The following is a 16,735-nucleotide window of genomic DNA, read 5'->3' as shown; positions in this document are numbered from 1 at the left end:
TCACAATTATCTAGCTGTATGTTTGACAAATAGAAGGTATCAATGAATGCCTTTTAATGTTTACAAGAAAAAATAAGTGAATAAAAGAAAAAAGTCAGTGTATTTTAAAATAAAATAAGTGAATAGTAGTATTTTTGTTTGGCTTGAATTAAATATTTACTTAAAGGAACAGTGTGAGATCTTTGAATTTTAAGGACAATGCTTGAAGGATTCATATTTTACCCTGTAAGGGTTTGGAATTGGACATATGGCATCATGAAAAATACAAGTGTTTCTTAGAAAGTTGAGCTCTGGCTCAAGATATACAAGAGAATTTATAAACTGGAGACAAGGAAACTATTTGAGACATTATTGTTGTAAGCCACATATGAAGAACAGTAGGATGAGAGGTAGTTTAGGTTATCATGTAACAACAGCACATTGTAGGTATTAAAACATAATTTTTTAAAATAGGTAAAATTATGACTCTTACAGATATAAAAATGAACATGTATATAGATTTTATATCATCAGTGTAGAAATGTATAAGGTATCAGAACCAATTCAAAGGAGAATCTGAAAACAAACATTCAGAATTATGGAAATTAATTTTCAAATGGAGGCAAACTTTTTTTTTTCCTTTGAGGAGTATGGTAGAGATTTTGATGGTGAGGGAGGATTGTTCACACTTTCAATGGACAATTTTTTGCAGGTCCCCTGATAAGAATGATTTTGCATTGCTATCAGTTATCTACAACCAACAGAGTTATAAAATAACTCCCATAGATTGAGAATCAGGTACCTAGAAAGATGTACTCTAGACCAGGGGTCAGCAAACAATGGCTACCTACCAAATATCCCCACCCCTTTCCTTTTTTTTTTTTTTTTTGGTAAATGGTTTTTTTGGAATATAGCCTTGCTCATTTGTTTACATATTGGCTATGGCTCCTTTCTTGCTACAGAGATGGATTTGAGTGGTTACAACAGAGACAGTATTCCCTCACAGAGCTTGAATGAATGTTTTTTGTTTATTTTTTAAAATCCAGCCCACAACCCAGGCATGTGCCCTGACTGGGAATCAACTGGCAATCATTGTTGCACAGGACAATGACCAACCAACTGAGCCACACTGGCCAGGGCGAGCATGAATGTTTTCATCAGAACTGACCAACAATCTATGCTAAATAATACACAATTTTCCATCGAAGCACATTTTTTTCCTATGCAGATATGTATTTCTGAGAAGAGAATCAAAGGCTTTCATATGTAGGCAGTCATATACAGGCCTGCTGAGAATTAAAGAAGCATTTTCAAATATTTGAAGCTTAATTTGTGTTTTCTCTCTAATTTTTGAGGTTAAAACTGGACAATAGGTCCAGGAGTTAAGCAATCCTGATTTTAACTTAAGAGTGTTCTCATCCTATATAATAAAAGGCTAATATGCAAATCAACCAAACAGTGGAATGACCAGTCACTGTGACACGCACTGACTACCAGGGGGCAGACTCTCAATGCAGGAGAAACCCCCTGGTGGTCGGTGCACTCCCACAGGGGGAGCGCCCCTCAGCCAGAAGCCAGGCTCACTGCTGGCGAGTGCAGCGGTGGAGGCTGCCTCCAAGGCAGCGCTTAGGATGTCTACTGACAGCTCCAGGACTGCGAGAGGGTGCAGGCTGGGCTGATGGGAACGCCGCCCCCCCCCCCCCCCGGCACAAATTTCATGCACTGGGCCTCTAGTAGTACATAAGGTAGAACCTTGGTATGTAGTGACTTCCTTACTGGATGTGCTCAAGCAGAGGCTAGACTTTCGCTTCAATGGGATTTTTATAGTAGAAGGATTAGAGCATCTGTTGTTGGAAATAAAAGACCTTAAAATGTTCCTCCAATTTCATGAGCTCTCTACTGACAAGTACAAAGCTTTCTAAAAGGTATTGTTGATCCATCTGAAATTAGAGACCAGAAATTACTACTGACAATAATCTACAAGGTTTTACATGCACTTTAATTTTTATTCCAATAGTACTCAGCAGACTAAATGTAGAAACAAATATTTGAATTGATATAGTGGTCAGGTGTGCAGGCCAATTAGATAGGCTAATTGTAATGCATATGATGGCATACATCAGACTCTTACTAGTGCCAGACATTGTGTATAACACCTTACATATATTTCATTCGGTCCTTGAAATACTCTCTGAAAAAATGTGTTGTTGTTGCTGCTATTGCTGGTACTATTTTTCTTTCTATTTCACAACCAAGAACCTGAACTGTCAGGGGTTATACAATTTATCCAAGGTTTCATAGTTGATAAGTGAAGTGAGGTAATGATGTGATAATGGTTAAAGAAGTAGACTTTATGGTCTAGTTTTTGAAAAAAGGAAATGAAGCCATGATTAAACTTTGGAACTGGAAAAGAAAAGGTCAAGATATTGGATGTGTTGAGGCGAAAGAACAAGTGTAGTCAGTAATTAGGGGACAGTGGTGCTGTAAGAATAGGTTATCTCAGAGTTGAATATTGTACTGAAAATTTTCAGAAGTCATGTTGTTCCCAGTACTAACAATATCCTTTTGGGAATAAATTATTCGATGGTGGTTAGAGGATTGTTAGAGTCAGGAATATTAAAGAGACATAAAAGTTGTATTTTGGACCGAAACCGGTTTGGCTCAGTGGATAGAGCGTCGGCCTGCGGACTGAAAGGTCCCAGGTTCGATTCCGGTCAAGGGCATGTACCTGGGTTGCGGGCATATCCCCAGTAGGAGATGTGCAGGAGGCAGCTGATCAATGTTTCTCTCTCATCGATGTTTCTGACTATCTCTCTCCCTTCTTCTCTGTAAAAAATCAATAAAATATATTTTAAAAAAAAAAGTTGTATTTTGGATCAGTGTTGAAGCTATCCATGAGATTATTTATTGATGCAGTAGCATGTCAAAGGGCCATATACAATGGTTGGCACACAGTAGGCATTCAGAAAAAGTTTGCATTTGAATCCTGTGATCTAGGAGAAAGTTCATTAGCAAGAGGAATAAGCCATCAGCTGCCTGCTGAGTGAGCTTCTGGGATTGTGAGTTTGAAACATAGGTAAAATAAATTGTTTTGTGGGAAGAAAGTCTCATTTTGAAGTGTCTGGCAGTAGGCAATTTTAATTTCCTGTTTCTGTTAAAAGGCCAGAGAGCATTATATTGTACAGGGTAATTGGCAAGGGGAAAAAAATCTTCATTGTTTCTGTTTCTGCTCTTTCCATATTACTTACTAATTATACTTTTGGTGGTTCTTAGTACTTTTGGGGAACATTATTTTAAAAAGTCAGTTTATTCTTTTGCAAATTTATTTTGGGAGAAAAATGTCTACTAAATAATGGCTAGAGAATAGACACCTTTTCAGAATATAAAGTTAAAACAGAGGTGACCACAGACTTGATATTACATGATAATAAGGGATTGTTGTCAGTTTTGGGGGTTATAACAAGGGCTGAAAGATGACAATAAATGAAGCAAGCAGGAGCAGAATACTGAGTTGTTGAAGCTGAGTGAAAGGTACATGAAGGTTCCTTGTACTGTGTGTTTTTCTACTTTTGTTTATATTTGAGAATTTCAAAAATAAAAAGTTTAATTTCTTAAAGATATCCAGTATAGAATGTTTCAGTTCAAAAAGTATTGCATGCCTAATTATATGCCTAGTACTTACTAATATTGGGGTTTGTGTTGCTCTTAATTGTATTCCGGGAAAGGCAAGGGATTGGGAAGAAGGGGTACTCAATAACTAGATGTAAAAAGGAAGTGGCTTCAAAGTATTAGAACCTCTGCTGAAATTCTTACCACTGTTTAACACCATTTCCACAAAAACAAAAGAGAAATGACATTTATCTCCTGTTCTTCTAATGCTGTTACACTTCACACAGTTGGCTCCTTTGTCTTCACAAAAGAAACTGCTCAAAGGCTTCCTGGTAGCTTTGCAGATGATTTTCAGAGGGTCCTGTTTAACAAGGAAGTTTCTACATGCAGAATTCAGAAAAACTCGTTTGGAAGAAGACAGAGCATGCCCATTTCTGCCTTCAAGAAATCCCTTACAGCACTTTTGGAAGTAGGGACTCTCTTTTTGGAAGCCTATAAAAGCCTAAAAGAAAGTTATTCTTATTGCATAGTTGCAGTTATTTAAATATTGGATATATTAAAATGGCTTTTAGTTTGTTCTCTTCATAGTTCTTTTATTTTCAAGAAGTCTTTCTTTTATTGATCTACATCCCAAATCTCTACTTTGATATATTTTCATTGGCTGATGTCAGGTTTGGGAGAAAAGTTCAGAAAGAAAAAATTATGAGAAGGAAATATTAAGATGATAAAATTTCCCTCTATTGCTGATAATTAAAGAAGATTGGTAAACTTAAATCCTAAGATTACCATGTTTTGGTAATTTAATAGTATATAGGTAGTTTCTTTTTTCTCTTTTCAAGATAGATTGGGTTGATTGCAATGGCAGGATGCATTTGATGGATGACTGTCATTATCTTCTCAAACCTGCATGACACTTTAAGTATAGAAAATAATAATTAAATTTTCAAGAGACAGTCTTAAGATGATAAGATTTGGGACTTGTAAAAGAACAAGCATTAAAGTTGGCTAGTAGTGGTTGGTGTGTTTTTATTGACCTGGGAAAGGAATATAGAAGCATCTTAGGTTTCCTTTTACTTTGTTTCTCTGTAAATCTCCATTCTCCCCTCCCCCCAATTAATATCTCGTCCAAAGTGTTGGTAATGACTTGGAACTATTCAGGTTGCACAAAGCACTTAATGAAATCTTGTCTTAGACAAAACACTAGAGAGGATCATAATTAATGTCTCATTTTCTGCCAGTTGCTATTGATTACTCATTCAAGATTCTTTTGTTCTCAGAATGATAACAACTGTACTTTGCATCACTATCTAATGAGATTCTCAGGATAGAATTCTTTAACAACATGCTGATAATTGCTAACATATCCCTAGAATTTCAATGTAAATTAATTTGCATCATAATACAATTATTTCACAAATGTCAGTGTTTCCCAAATTTGGATTTTATTGCAGTCTGTTTTTTAATTATTTGTTGAAAATTAACAGAAGACTGGTATTATTAAAGCCCAACATTTATAGTTTGCCCTAAATTCCCCTTCATCCTCTGAGAGTTTTGCTTGTGATTTGAGGTGAGAGACTTCTTTGTCACTCTTCAGTTCCACTGTCATAATTTCTGAAACTTCAAATGGACTTACAGATAAACTCTGCTATGATGTTTCTAAATTAAAAGGACAGTTGCAAATATGATAATACTGTACTCATTTTGATTTTAGAACAATTTTGTTTCTTCTTCCTTCAGTGACAAATACATGGTGCAATATAAAGAATTCAACTGAGAAATCTTAACAGTTTATGTACTCTATTTTGATTGTTTTATACCTTTCTACATTCTCTTCTCAAAAAGAGAATGGCTGTTTGCTTTTATGTATTGAAACTGCATACTACTTTGGGGGGTATATTATAGGTATGAAATTAAGGAATTCTGCAGAATACACATAGAGCAGACGTTCCAGGGGTCCATATTAAATATTTTAATTTTTTTGAGATTATGTGATTATAACATTAGGCATTCTCCATCTTTTTTTTTTTTTTAGAAAACAAATTAGTGATGAGTTAGTTCTTAATTTTTAGTAATAAATGAGGCTAATAATTTTAGATGTAGGGTTAATTAGGTCTTTATTTAAACAAGTTATGGATATCAAAGTATATGTAGTACATTGTTGGGGCTAAGCCATTTAATGGTAAAAAGCAGTTCTTAGGAAACAAACCTATGTTTATCAAGATTTCAAACACTTTTCTCTTTTAAAGGTAAAGAATATCCAAATTATTAAATTGTGAATTAAATTCTGAATTCTCCTGGCTATTGCAGTACTATTTTTACATAGAATGTTCTTTTGCTTTCTTATTAAATCATATTTAGAGTACCTTCTAATACAAAAATTAAGCAGTCATTGATAAATCATGTTGGCCAAGCCCCCTACTATATTTGAGTCCTTTACTTTTCAGTCAATATTATCATAAAGGCTTACATTAAATAGTCTTTTCAAGTTCACATTTTAGAGTTGGGAATTCTCAAGCACATGAAAAAGGAGAGAACTTGAAAAAAAATTACCAAATAGGCTACATTAAGTTCCTTATAAAGAAATGGGTGGTTTTATTTACTGCCTAGAGGTTTGTCATATGTAATTCCAAATGAAACTTCGCTTGATGTAGGTTTAATTACAATATTCTAGGTTATATTAGTGTTTCAAGGATAACCCTACATTGATTATTCTTCAGTAATTAGATATATTTTGCACAGATGAGGTTCTATATGATTATAAAAATGATTCTTTTCTAAGCATGTGTAAGAAATTTAATACTATATCTTTTCAGAATTTTAATTCTGCCTTGAATAAGACAGCTAAACAGGATAAAACTGCTTTGCCTAGTTCTATATCCTCTGGGATACTTGTGTATTCTTTTTGCCTGAGATACCTCCAGGACAAGATCAGTGGTAATCAATAATGCTTCTTATTTGTTTTAGGCAGGCAGAAAAATCAATAACATGAGTTGTTATGTAATTTATATAGGGGAAAATAATTTATTGTGTGTGTTTTAGTGTTCCAAAATGCTTGAAGAATCAAAGGAAAAATACATTATTTTGTTCGTGGGAAGGAGAATATAAAAATATTAGGCTTATAATAGTTTAGCCCTTAATTTTTTTAGTCACACATTCCATTAGTTTCATGGGTATTATTTCCTAGATTGTCAAGTTCTTGGGAGAAAACCTTGTCTTAAACTTCTTCTTTATTTCTTTTTTTTTTTAATTCTTTATTAGTTAAGATATTCCTTATTCTTTATTAATTCTTTATTCCAAATGTGTCCTCATCCCCCCATTAATCCCCATTCTCCCCCCCCCCCCCACTCATGCTCTCATCCCCCTGTTGTCCATATCCATTCGTTTGGCTTATATGCATGCATACAAGTCCTTTGGTTGATCTCTTCCCCTTACCCCCTCCCTCCCCTTTCCTTCTGGGGATTGATAGTATGATCGCTGTTTCTCTGTCTTTGGATCTGTCCCTGTTTATCAGTATACTGGAGGCCTGGTGCACAAAATTTGTGCACTGGTGGGGGGGGGGTCCCTCAGCCAGGCCTGTGCCCTCTCGCAGTCTGGGACCCCTCAGGGGATGACCACCTGCTGGCTTAGGCCCGCTCCCCAGGGGGATTGGGCCTAAGATGGCAATCAGACATCCCTCTGGCAGCCCAGCAGCCCTCGGGGGATGTCCACTTGCCAGCGGGGAGCAGAACTAAGCTGCAGTCGGACATCCTTAGCGCTGCTGAGGATGCAGGAGAGGCTCCCACCACCACCACTGTACTGGCAGCCATCAGCCTGGCTTGTGGCTGAGCAGAGGGCAGCTCCTGCATTGAGCATCTGCCCCCTGGTGGTCAGTGTGTGTCATAGTGACCAGTCATTCCCAGTCTTTCTGCTGTTAGGGTCAGTTTGCATATTACCCTTTGACTATATAGGATAGAGGCCTGGTGCACGGATGGGGGCCAGCTGGTTTGCCCTGAAGGGTGTCCCGGATCAGGGTGGGGGTCCCGCTTGGGTGCCTGGCCAGCCTGGATGAGGGGCTGATGGCTGTTTGCATCTGGTCGCACCCCCTTCAGGGTGGGGGTCCCCACTGGGGTGCCTGGCCAGCCTGGGTGAGGGGCTGAGGGCATTTTCAGGCCGGTGGGCAACTGAAGCTCCCAACCTCTCCTTATTTTCTTTTTTTTTATTCTGGGATTTATTTACCTTCTATGGCTGTCACTGGAGCTGAGGCCCGGCTCCAGCTCTGAGGCCCAGCTCCAGCTTGAGGCCTCAGCTGATGAAAGCAGGTATCTGAGGTTTGTTTGGCTTCTATAATTGAAACATTGTTGCTTCCAGGGCTCAGAGCTGGGCCGCGTCAGGCAGGGAACCTTGGCTTCCTCCATCACTGGAGCAATCAAGCCTCATGTTTGCCTCAGCTGCGTGGCTGCCGGCCGCCATCGTGGTTGGCAGTTAATTTGCATGTCGCCCTGATTAGCCAATGGGAAGCGTATCGGAGGTACGGTTAATTACCCTATTTGTCTTTTATTAGATAGGATGTTGTTCTCTATAATCCACAAATGAGTGAGATCATGTGGTATTTATCTTTCTCTGAATGGCTTATTTCACTTAGCATAATGCTCTCCAGTTCCATCCATGCTGTTGCAAAAGGCAAGAGTTGCTTCTTTTTTACTGCAGCATAGTATTCTATTGTGTAGGTGCACCACAGTTTTATTAATCCACTCATCTGCTGATGGGCACTTAGGCTGTTTCCAAATCTTAGCTATGGTGAATTGTGCTGCTATGAACATAGGGGTGCATATATCCTTTCTGATTGGTGTTTCTGGTTTCTTGGGACATATTCCTAGAAGTGGGAACACTGGGTCAAATGGGAGTTCCATTTTTAGTTTTATGAGGAAGCTCCATACTGTTCTCCACAGTGGCTGTACCAGTCTGCATTCCCACCAGCAGTGCACAAGTGTTCCTTTTTCTCCACATCCTTGCCAACACTTGTTGTTTGTTGATTTGTTGATGATAGCCATTCTGACAGGTGTGAGATGATACCGCATTGTCGTTTTGATTTGCATATCTCGTATAATTAGTGACTTTGAGCATGTTTTCATATGTCTCTTGGCCTTCCTTCTGTCTTCTTTTGAAAAGTGTCTATCTAGGTCCGTTGCCCATTTTTTGATTGGGTTTTTATCTTCCTTTTGTTAAGTTGCATGAGTTCCCTGTAAATGTTGGAGATTAAACCCTTATCGGTGATATCATTGGCAGATATGTTCTCCTGTAGTGGGCCTTCTTGTTGTTTTGTTGATGGTTTCCTTTGCTATGCAAAAGCTTTTTATTTTGATGTAGTCCCATTTGTTTATTTTCTCTTTAGTTTCCATTGCCCTAGGAGCATTATCAGAGAAGAAATTCCGTCGGCATATGTTTGCGATTTCACTGCCTATGGATTCCTCTAGTATTTTTATGGTTTCCCGTCTTACATTTAAGTCTTTTATCCATTTTGAGTTTATTTTTGTGTATGGTGTGAGTTGGTGGTCTAGTTTCATCGTTTTGCATGTATCTGTCCAATTTTCCCAACACCATTTATTGAAGAGTCTGTCTTGACTCCATTGTATGCTCTTGCCTCCTTTGTCGAATATTAATTGGGCATAGTGGTTTGGGTTGATTTCTGGGCTCTCTATTCTATTCCATTGATCTATATGTCTGTTCGTGTGCCAGTACCAAGCTGTTTTAAGAACAGTGGCTTTGTAATACAGTCTGATATCTGGTATTGAGATCCCACCTACTTTGTTCTTCTTTCTCAGGATTGTTGCAGCTATTCGAGGTCATTTTTTATTCCAGATGAATTATAGAGAACCCTAAAGACTCCATCAAAAAATTATTAGACTTAATAAATGAATTCAGCAATGTAGCAGGATAAAAAATTAATGCCAAGAAATCCATGGCATTTCTTTACACCAATAGTGAACTTACAGAGAGAGAGACTAAAAAAGCAATCCCATTTACCATCGCACCAAAAAAATTAAGATACCTAGGAATAAACTTAACTAAGGAGGTAAAAGACTTATATGCAAAAAACTACAGGACACTGAAAAAAGAGATAGAGGAAGACATAAACAGATGGAAGAACATACTGTGTTCATGGATTGGTAGAATCAACATCATCACAATGTCCATACTACCCAAAGCAATCTATAGATTCAGTGCAATCCCCATTAAATTACCAACAGCATATTTCACAGATCTAGAATGAACATTCTTCTTTATTTCTTCAGTTAATAGGATAAAGTATCATCTTGTGTTCTTAAAAAGGAACAATTTCTTCTACATTTACTTTGCCTAATTATGTAGTTCAAGATACAGATTAAATAGGTTATTTCTATGATTAGGACAGCTTCTCCAGTTTGCGGGGGAACATTAAGATTCAGTATAGAGCAAGACAGAGTATTTATTCCCTAACCACATCTCCATATTTGTCTCTAGTAAGGAAAAAGTTTTTAGCAGAACTAAAATTGTTAGCAAGCACATTTTTTTTGTCCCAAAAAGCTTATTCTCCTCCTCCTGCCCCTTTATCCTATGCATATGTGCAAAGTCTACCAATATGTATTCTGTGGGCACCTCAGCTTTAGGACTGTTATCCGCCAAATTCATGGACAGGTCACTTATTTTTTTCCAAGTTAGCAATCTTATAAATGGTAATTAGGTTCATGGACTATTGTAGAAGTCTTGTTGTATTGAGAAAGAAACTTCTGAAACAGACCTAGATTCAAATTAGGGTTCTACTACTTGCTATCTGTAAAACATAAAATTTACATAATAATTAAGGTCGTAGTAAACATTAACTGAGATAATACATTTGAAAGTGTGCTTCTGAATCCTTGATGTTTATTCTGATTTTATCCAACTTTTTATTTTGAAAAAATTGCAAATTCACAGGAAACATGCAGTAATAGTACAATGAACATCCATGCCCTTATTAACCAAGATTCATTAATTAACATTCCACCACACTTGTATAAATCACCATTCCTTTTCTTTCACTCAATGTGTGTTTATATGTTTGGATGCTAAAGGTAGGTTTATACAAAAATACTTACATTTGCTTAATCATTTTGAGAAATAAGTTGTCATATGTCAATTTATTCTTGACTTAAATTGAAACAGTTTGAATCTGTCACACTCCTCTCAGGATTTAGCCTCTAGTTGTCAACCCTCTTTCAAGGAGTCTGTCTGTCTTCTTTGCTGCTTCTAACATCTTTGATTCAAGGCACTCAAGATCTCCTACCTTAGGGCAAAGTGTTTGTGCCCAGGAAACAATTTAAAATGTCATTCATCTTATTTTTATTCTTTTGTGATACTTAGAATGTGGTAATCATTTTTTTTGTTTTATTTTGTTTTCACTAGGTTCTACAACCATGCTTAGTTTTATTTAAATCCTTATTTACTTCTCCCGGCAACCCTGTAAACTAATTGATAATACATCCATTAATAGAAAAGGAAACAGATGCATTAATGTTAGATAATTTACCCCGGATCATACAGTCAGGATTCAAACTCAGGGTAGCTAACTATGAAGCTCATGCTATTTCAGGACATACAGTTTTTGGAAACATTTCATCTACTTTTAGGATTATAAGAAATGAGCTTTCCTATTCATGACAGATTATTTTATGCCTCTGTTAGTCTGTATTATGACTACTATTTGACTTCTTTGAAGAAATAACTCACTGGCTACATTTTACTCATCTGAAAGTTTATCTGTTGTAACACAGAAACAACCATAGCTAATACATAAATGAATGGGTGAGACTGTGTTCCAATAAAAGTATTTTTGAAACAGGCCCAATTTGACCTGCAAATTGTTGACCCATTGTATAAATCATTATCTTATATGCCCATTAGAATTTATATGCCAAGGAAATTTATAAGGAGCACTGTTAAGAGACATATGAATACCCAGTTCCTCTCATGTATTTGTTTGTATATGTACAGTGACCAGTTTCATACGTGCCTTCTATATGAGAAAAAGCAGATGAAGTAATAAATACAGCAGATGCCTGAAAATATGATATGAAAGGCAGTTTTGCACTGAGCAGGGAACATCCTAAAAAACTGTTACTTAAAGGAAAATTTCAAGGTACATGACCCCTGGCCTCAAACATGTGGTAATAATATGTCCCATCCAGCACACTGAGCCATATTTTGATTGCTATTTGAGGAATGTTGAATGTGCCTAGTCTGGGCAAAAAAGAAAGAAAAACACAAAGCATACATGACAATGAAATGTCAATACCACTTTGGCATAATCAGATCCATTGCTAAAGGTTTGCTATAGAAATAGAAAGAATACATGTGCTATTTACATTTATATTGATTTCCTCAATTTTATCACTTCTCCTAGATTATTATTTTAAGGGGTACTGCTTCTCCTTTATGTCTGATAATTACATCTTTCTTCTTTATTTTTTTCATCCTCACCCATAGATATGTTTATTAATTTTAGAGAGGGAGGAAGGGAGAGAAAGAGAGAAACATCAATCAGTTGCCTTCCCATTTACACCCTACCAGGGATCAAACCTGCAACCTAGGTATGTGCCCTGACCTGGAATCGAACCATCAACCTTATGATGTATGAGAGACATTCCAACCAATTGAGCCACCAGCCAGAGCCACATCTTTCTTAATCTGTTGAACCTTGTATCTGTTGGAATTTGTGCACTTAATGCTAAATAATTACATTAATAATACTATGTAGTCTTTTCATGTACACATCATATTATCTGGTGATTGAAATTTTCTTTTCACTTTTCTCCTTTATCAAGAAGGTATTGCCTCTGTTCCAAGAAGAATTTACCTTTTGAGGAGTCTGGGGAAAAAAATTTAATTATAAGCATTTCTAAAAGATAGAATGATCTTTACCTGGTTTAGTATTTTGAGTACTTAATGTATGCTTCAGCATTGTTTTTTGTTGTTGTTGTTTTTATTCTTTATTGATTAAAGTATTACATATGTTTTCCTCTCCCCGGCCACTCCCACCCCCTAGCACATGCCCTCACCCTCCTAGTGTCTGTGTCCATTGGTTATGCTTATATGCATGCATTCAAGTTTTTTGGTTGATCTCTTATCCACCACCCCACTCCCCCTCCCCCTGCCTTCCCTCTGAGGTTTGACGGTCTGTTCAATGCTTCTCTGTCTATGGGTCTATTTTTGTTCATCAGTTTATGTTGTTCATTATATTCCACAAATGAGTGAGATCATGTGATATTTATCTTTCTCTAACTGGCTTATTTTGCTTAGTATAATGCTGTCCATGCCCATCCATGCTGTTTGTGCTTCAGCATTGTTGAATAGGCTTTTAAGAAAAATGAACTATCAAGTGAAGATGAAAAGACAATATAAAACATGAGATGCAGCAAAAGCAATAATTAGAGGGAAATTTATAGTTATAAATGCCTACATTAAAAAGAAGACAGGCCCTGGCCACTGTGGCTAAGAGGTTAGAGCGTCAGCCCAAGCATCTAAGTGTCTTGGATTCTATTCCTTATCAAGGGCATATTACCTGGGTTGCGGTTCTCTTCCTGCCCCCAGTTGGGGTGCATGCGGGAGGCAACCAGTCTATGTGTGTATCTACATCAATGTTTCTCTGTCTTCCCCCACCCCTTTCACTCTCCGAAAAGCAATGGGAAAAATATCCTCATGTGAGGATTAACGAAATAAGTAAATGAATAAATCAGTAAACAGGCTGTGGCAGTTTGCCTTAGTGGTTAGAGTGTCGGCCCATGGACTTAAGGGTCAGGAGCACATATGTACCTAGGCACATGACTTAATTGCAGCATATGCAGTATAGTAGGGTGTGATCACTCTTAACCTTTCAATTTGAGTTAGCACAAATGTGGTGTTGAAAACTATTCTGCAGTAATCTGACATATTGTCCTCCATTTCATTTTACAAGAGACTTTGATAAACTGAAAATATATCCAGAATCTGTGTCAGGGACCGTAAGGAGGATATTCAAACCCTTCAGGAGACACTGTTGAAGATGACACCTTATCTAATCACTGTTTAAGTGTGGGAATTTATGGTGATTCCTACCAAAGGAATAGCTAGCCCTGAAAATACTGGTGGTCTTCAAACAATGAGAGCTATCCAGAAAGAGAATAAGAAAGGAACAAAATTGATGCATATGTGGTCATGAAAGCATTCAAGCAAAGACTGGGTGGCCCTTTTTTTTTATTTTCTTTAACATTCTTGATGATGAATGGATAGAGCCACATAGTAACTAAAGTGTCTTTCAATCTTAAAATTATATGGATCCACATAATTATTAGAAAGTAGGCCATCCACGGATGGGGGGGAAAGAAATATATGCTTAAAAAAATGGCCTAATTGAACTCAAATAAGTACTTATTGGATGCTTCTTAAATTCAAAACATTGTTGAAGGAACTATAAATAATTTAGAAGTATTGAAATTTTCAGGTTTGGGTCATTATCAGTGGGAACATAACTTGTTTCCTTGGCCTTGTTTTATAGTCTAGTCTCCTGAGACAAGATCTAGGGCTTGGAAGCCCAGCACAGCTGTCTTCTTCAGGAAAACCTGGGACACCATACTACTCATTCTCCACCACAAGTTCCAGGAGAAGGCCACTCCATGACTCTGCGGCACTTGGTGAGTGTCTCACAGACAAACCCCATCCTACAAATGCTTCTCCCGCCCTTAGTCTCTTCTGGCTAAGAAATTTGATTTCTTGGGTACCATGTTGATATTGGGGCTTATTTACATAAAATAATATATCTATTAGATATTTAATAAACAACTTAATACTGTTGTTTGGTCATCAGTATAGGAGGGACTAAATAACGAAAAACAAAACTTAAAAATGGAACTAGTTTTTCCTCATAAAAATGTCTGCTCATGTTTTTTGTTTTTTTTTTCTGCTCATATTTTTTACTAAAATTGACATAATGCTGAACAGTTTGCAAAGTGGTTTTATATACATTCTCATCTCATCAATACAACATCCTGCTAGGCAGTGGATACAATACTAGATTGAACATAAAACTGAAGCTCAAAAGAGGACACATTCATATAATTAGGTGATTTACACAGGATAAAATTTAAGATTTTCTGACTCCAAGTTCAATGTTCTTTGCATATTAATTGCTTCTACTCCCCACATTTTCTAAAAATGAGGTAAAAGTAAAAATGTAAAATTAATCATATTAAAGTGTACAATCATATTAAAATGTACAGTGGCATTTAGTGAGGCAGGGGGTCCCGCGGGGGTGAGGCCGACGGAGTCCTAACGAAGCATACCCAACTCCGGAGAACAGGTTCAAAGACGCAGATCTGAGTTTATTGTGTAAGTGCAGCAACATATGTAACATTCCAGACCAATCAGAAGTTTACACCATCCTTAGGGCAACCAATGGTAGGAAAGATCAGGGTACTATGTAGGGGCTCTAGGGGGCTTACTCAGGCGGGCGCTGCCACTTCCCGGTGTGCCGAGGAAGCTTGTATAGGCGGAGTGCGCTCACGCCATTGCATCTGCCACTGCACTGAGATAAATCTCCTGAGCTCTTCCCACAATTTAGTATATTCACAATTCTGTGCAACTGTTATCTCTGTCTAGTTCCAAAACATCACCTTAAAAGGAAACACAGGCCTGGCCAGTGTTGCTCAGTGGCTGAGCGTCGACCTATGAACCGGGAGGTCATTGTTTGATTTCCAGTCAGGACACATGCCAGGGTTACAGGCTTGATCCCAGGAGGCAGCCAATCAGTGATTCTCTGTCATCATTGATGCTTCTATCTCTCTCCCTCTCCCTTCCTTTCTCTGTAATCAATAAAAACATTTAAAAAAATGCAAACCACCTTTAAAAAGGCAAAAAAAAAAAAAAGACAGTACCTATTAAGCATTCAACCCTCATTTTTTTCATACATTGCCTAACCAAGCCAATCTATTTTGTGTTGCTACTTACAGCAAGGTTCGGGTGTATTCTGATGCCTTATCTAATCACTGTTTGTGGCATTTTTGGTGATTCCAACCAAAGAATCCTGTACAGGAAAATTGAAGTTGTAAAGCATGTTTATATTAAGGTAGACCAGCTTGTAAAAAAATATGTAATCTAGGCTTTGCAGACGCCGCCGTCCTGGAGCCGCCGGTGACCAGCCATGGTGAACCCCACTGTGTTCTTCGACATCGCTGTCGACGGCGAGCCCTTGGGCCGCAACTCCTTCGAGCTGTTTGCAGACAAAGTTCCAAAGACAACAGAAAACTTCCGTGCTCTGAGCACTGGGGAGAGGGATTTGGTTATAAAGGTTCCTGCTTTCACAGAATTATTCCGGGACTTATGTGCCAGGGTGGTGACTTCACACCCATAATGGCACAGGCGGCAAGTCCATCTATGGGAAGAAATTTGAGGATGAGAACTTCATTCTAAAACATACAGGTCCTGGCATCTTGTCCATGACAAATGCTGGACGTAACACAAATGGTTCCCAAATTTTCATCTGCACTGCCAAGCCTGAGTGGTTGGAAGGCAAGCATGTGGTCTTCGGCCAGGTGAAAGACAGCATGGATATTGTGACAGCCATGGAGCACTTTGGGTCCAGGAATGGCAAGAAGATCACCATTGCTGACTGTGGACAACTGTAATAAATTTGACTTGTGTTTTATTTTAACCATCAGACCATTTCTTCTGTAGCTCAGGAGAGCACCCCTTCACCCCGATTTGTTTGGAATGTTCTATAATCTTTGTGCTCTTGCCACAGTTCATTGGGTTCCATAATTTCCTTACCCCTTCCCAGTCTAGCTGGATTGCAGAGTTAAGTTTATGATTATGAAAATAAAAACCTAAACAGTTGTCTGTCAAAAAATATATATAGATATAGTCTACCAAAAGAAAGTATATCTGCCTTGGCCAGTATGTTCAGTGATTAGAGCATCGGCCTATCCACTGAAAGGTCTTGAGTTCTATTCTCAGTCAAGGGCGTGTACCTGGGTTGCAGGTTCGATCCCCAGCCCCAATGAGGGCATGTGAGAAAGCAACCAATTGATGTGTTTCTCTCACATCAATGTTTCTCTCTCCCTCTCCCTCCCATCCACTCTCTAAAAATCAAGGGGAAAATATCCTCAGGTGAGTATTAACA

At 37.8% G+C, this 16,735-nt stretch overlaps 1 protein-coding gene and 1 pseudogene across 4 annotated transcripts in view; both read left to right on the top strand.

The window, feature by feature from the left end:
• TCF12 (transcription factor 12) overlaps positions 1–16,735 on the top strand; it is a 361,079-nt gene that overhangs the window by 244,236 nt on the left and 100,108 nt on the right. For all 3 annotated transcript variants that reach the window (XM_081093085.1, XM_081093086.1, XM_081093087.1), the window contains one exon: positions 14,117–14,252. In XM_081093085.1, coding sequence (XP_080949211.1) covers positions 14,117–14,252 — 136 coding nt within the window. The remainder of the gene's footprint in view (positions 1–14,116; positions 14,253–16,735) is intronic.
• On the top strand, positions 15,758–16,477 carry LOC308520540 (peptidyl-prolyl cis-trans isomerase A-like; annotated as a pseudogene). Its single transcript has one exon. The product of its transcript is annotated as a peptidyl-prolyl cis-trans isomerase A-like (transcript).

Source organism: Myotis nattereri, assembly GCF_964212035.1.
Source record: "Myotis nattereri genome assembly, chromosome: 1".
Lineage (NCBI taxonomy): Eukaryota > Metazoa > Chordata > Mammalia > Chiroptera > Vespertilionidae > Myotis > Myotis nattereri.
Note: the sequence above shows the minus strand (reverse complement) of the source record. Positions and strands in the feature narration are given on the sequence as shown.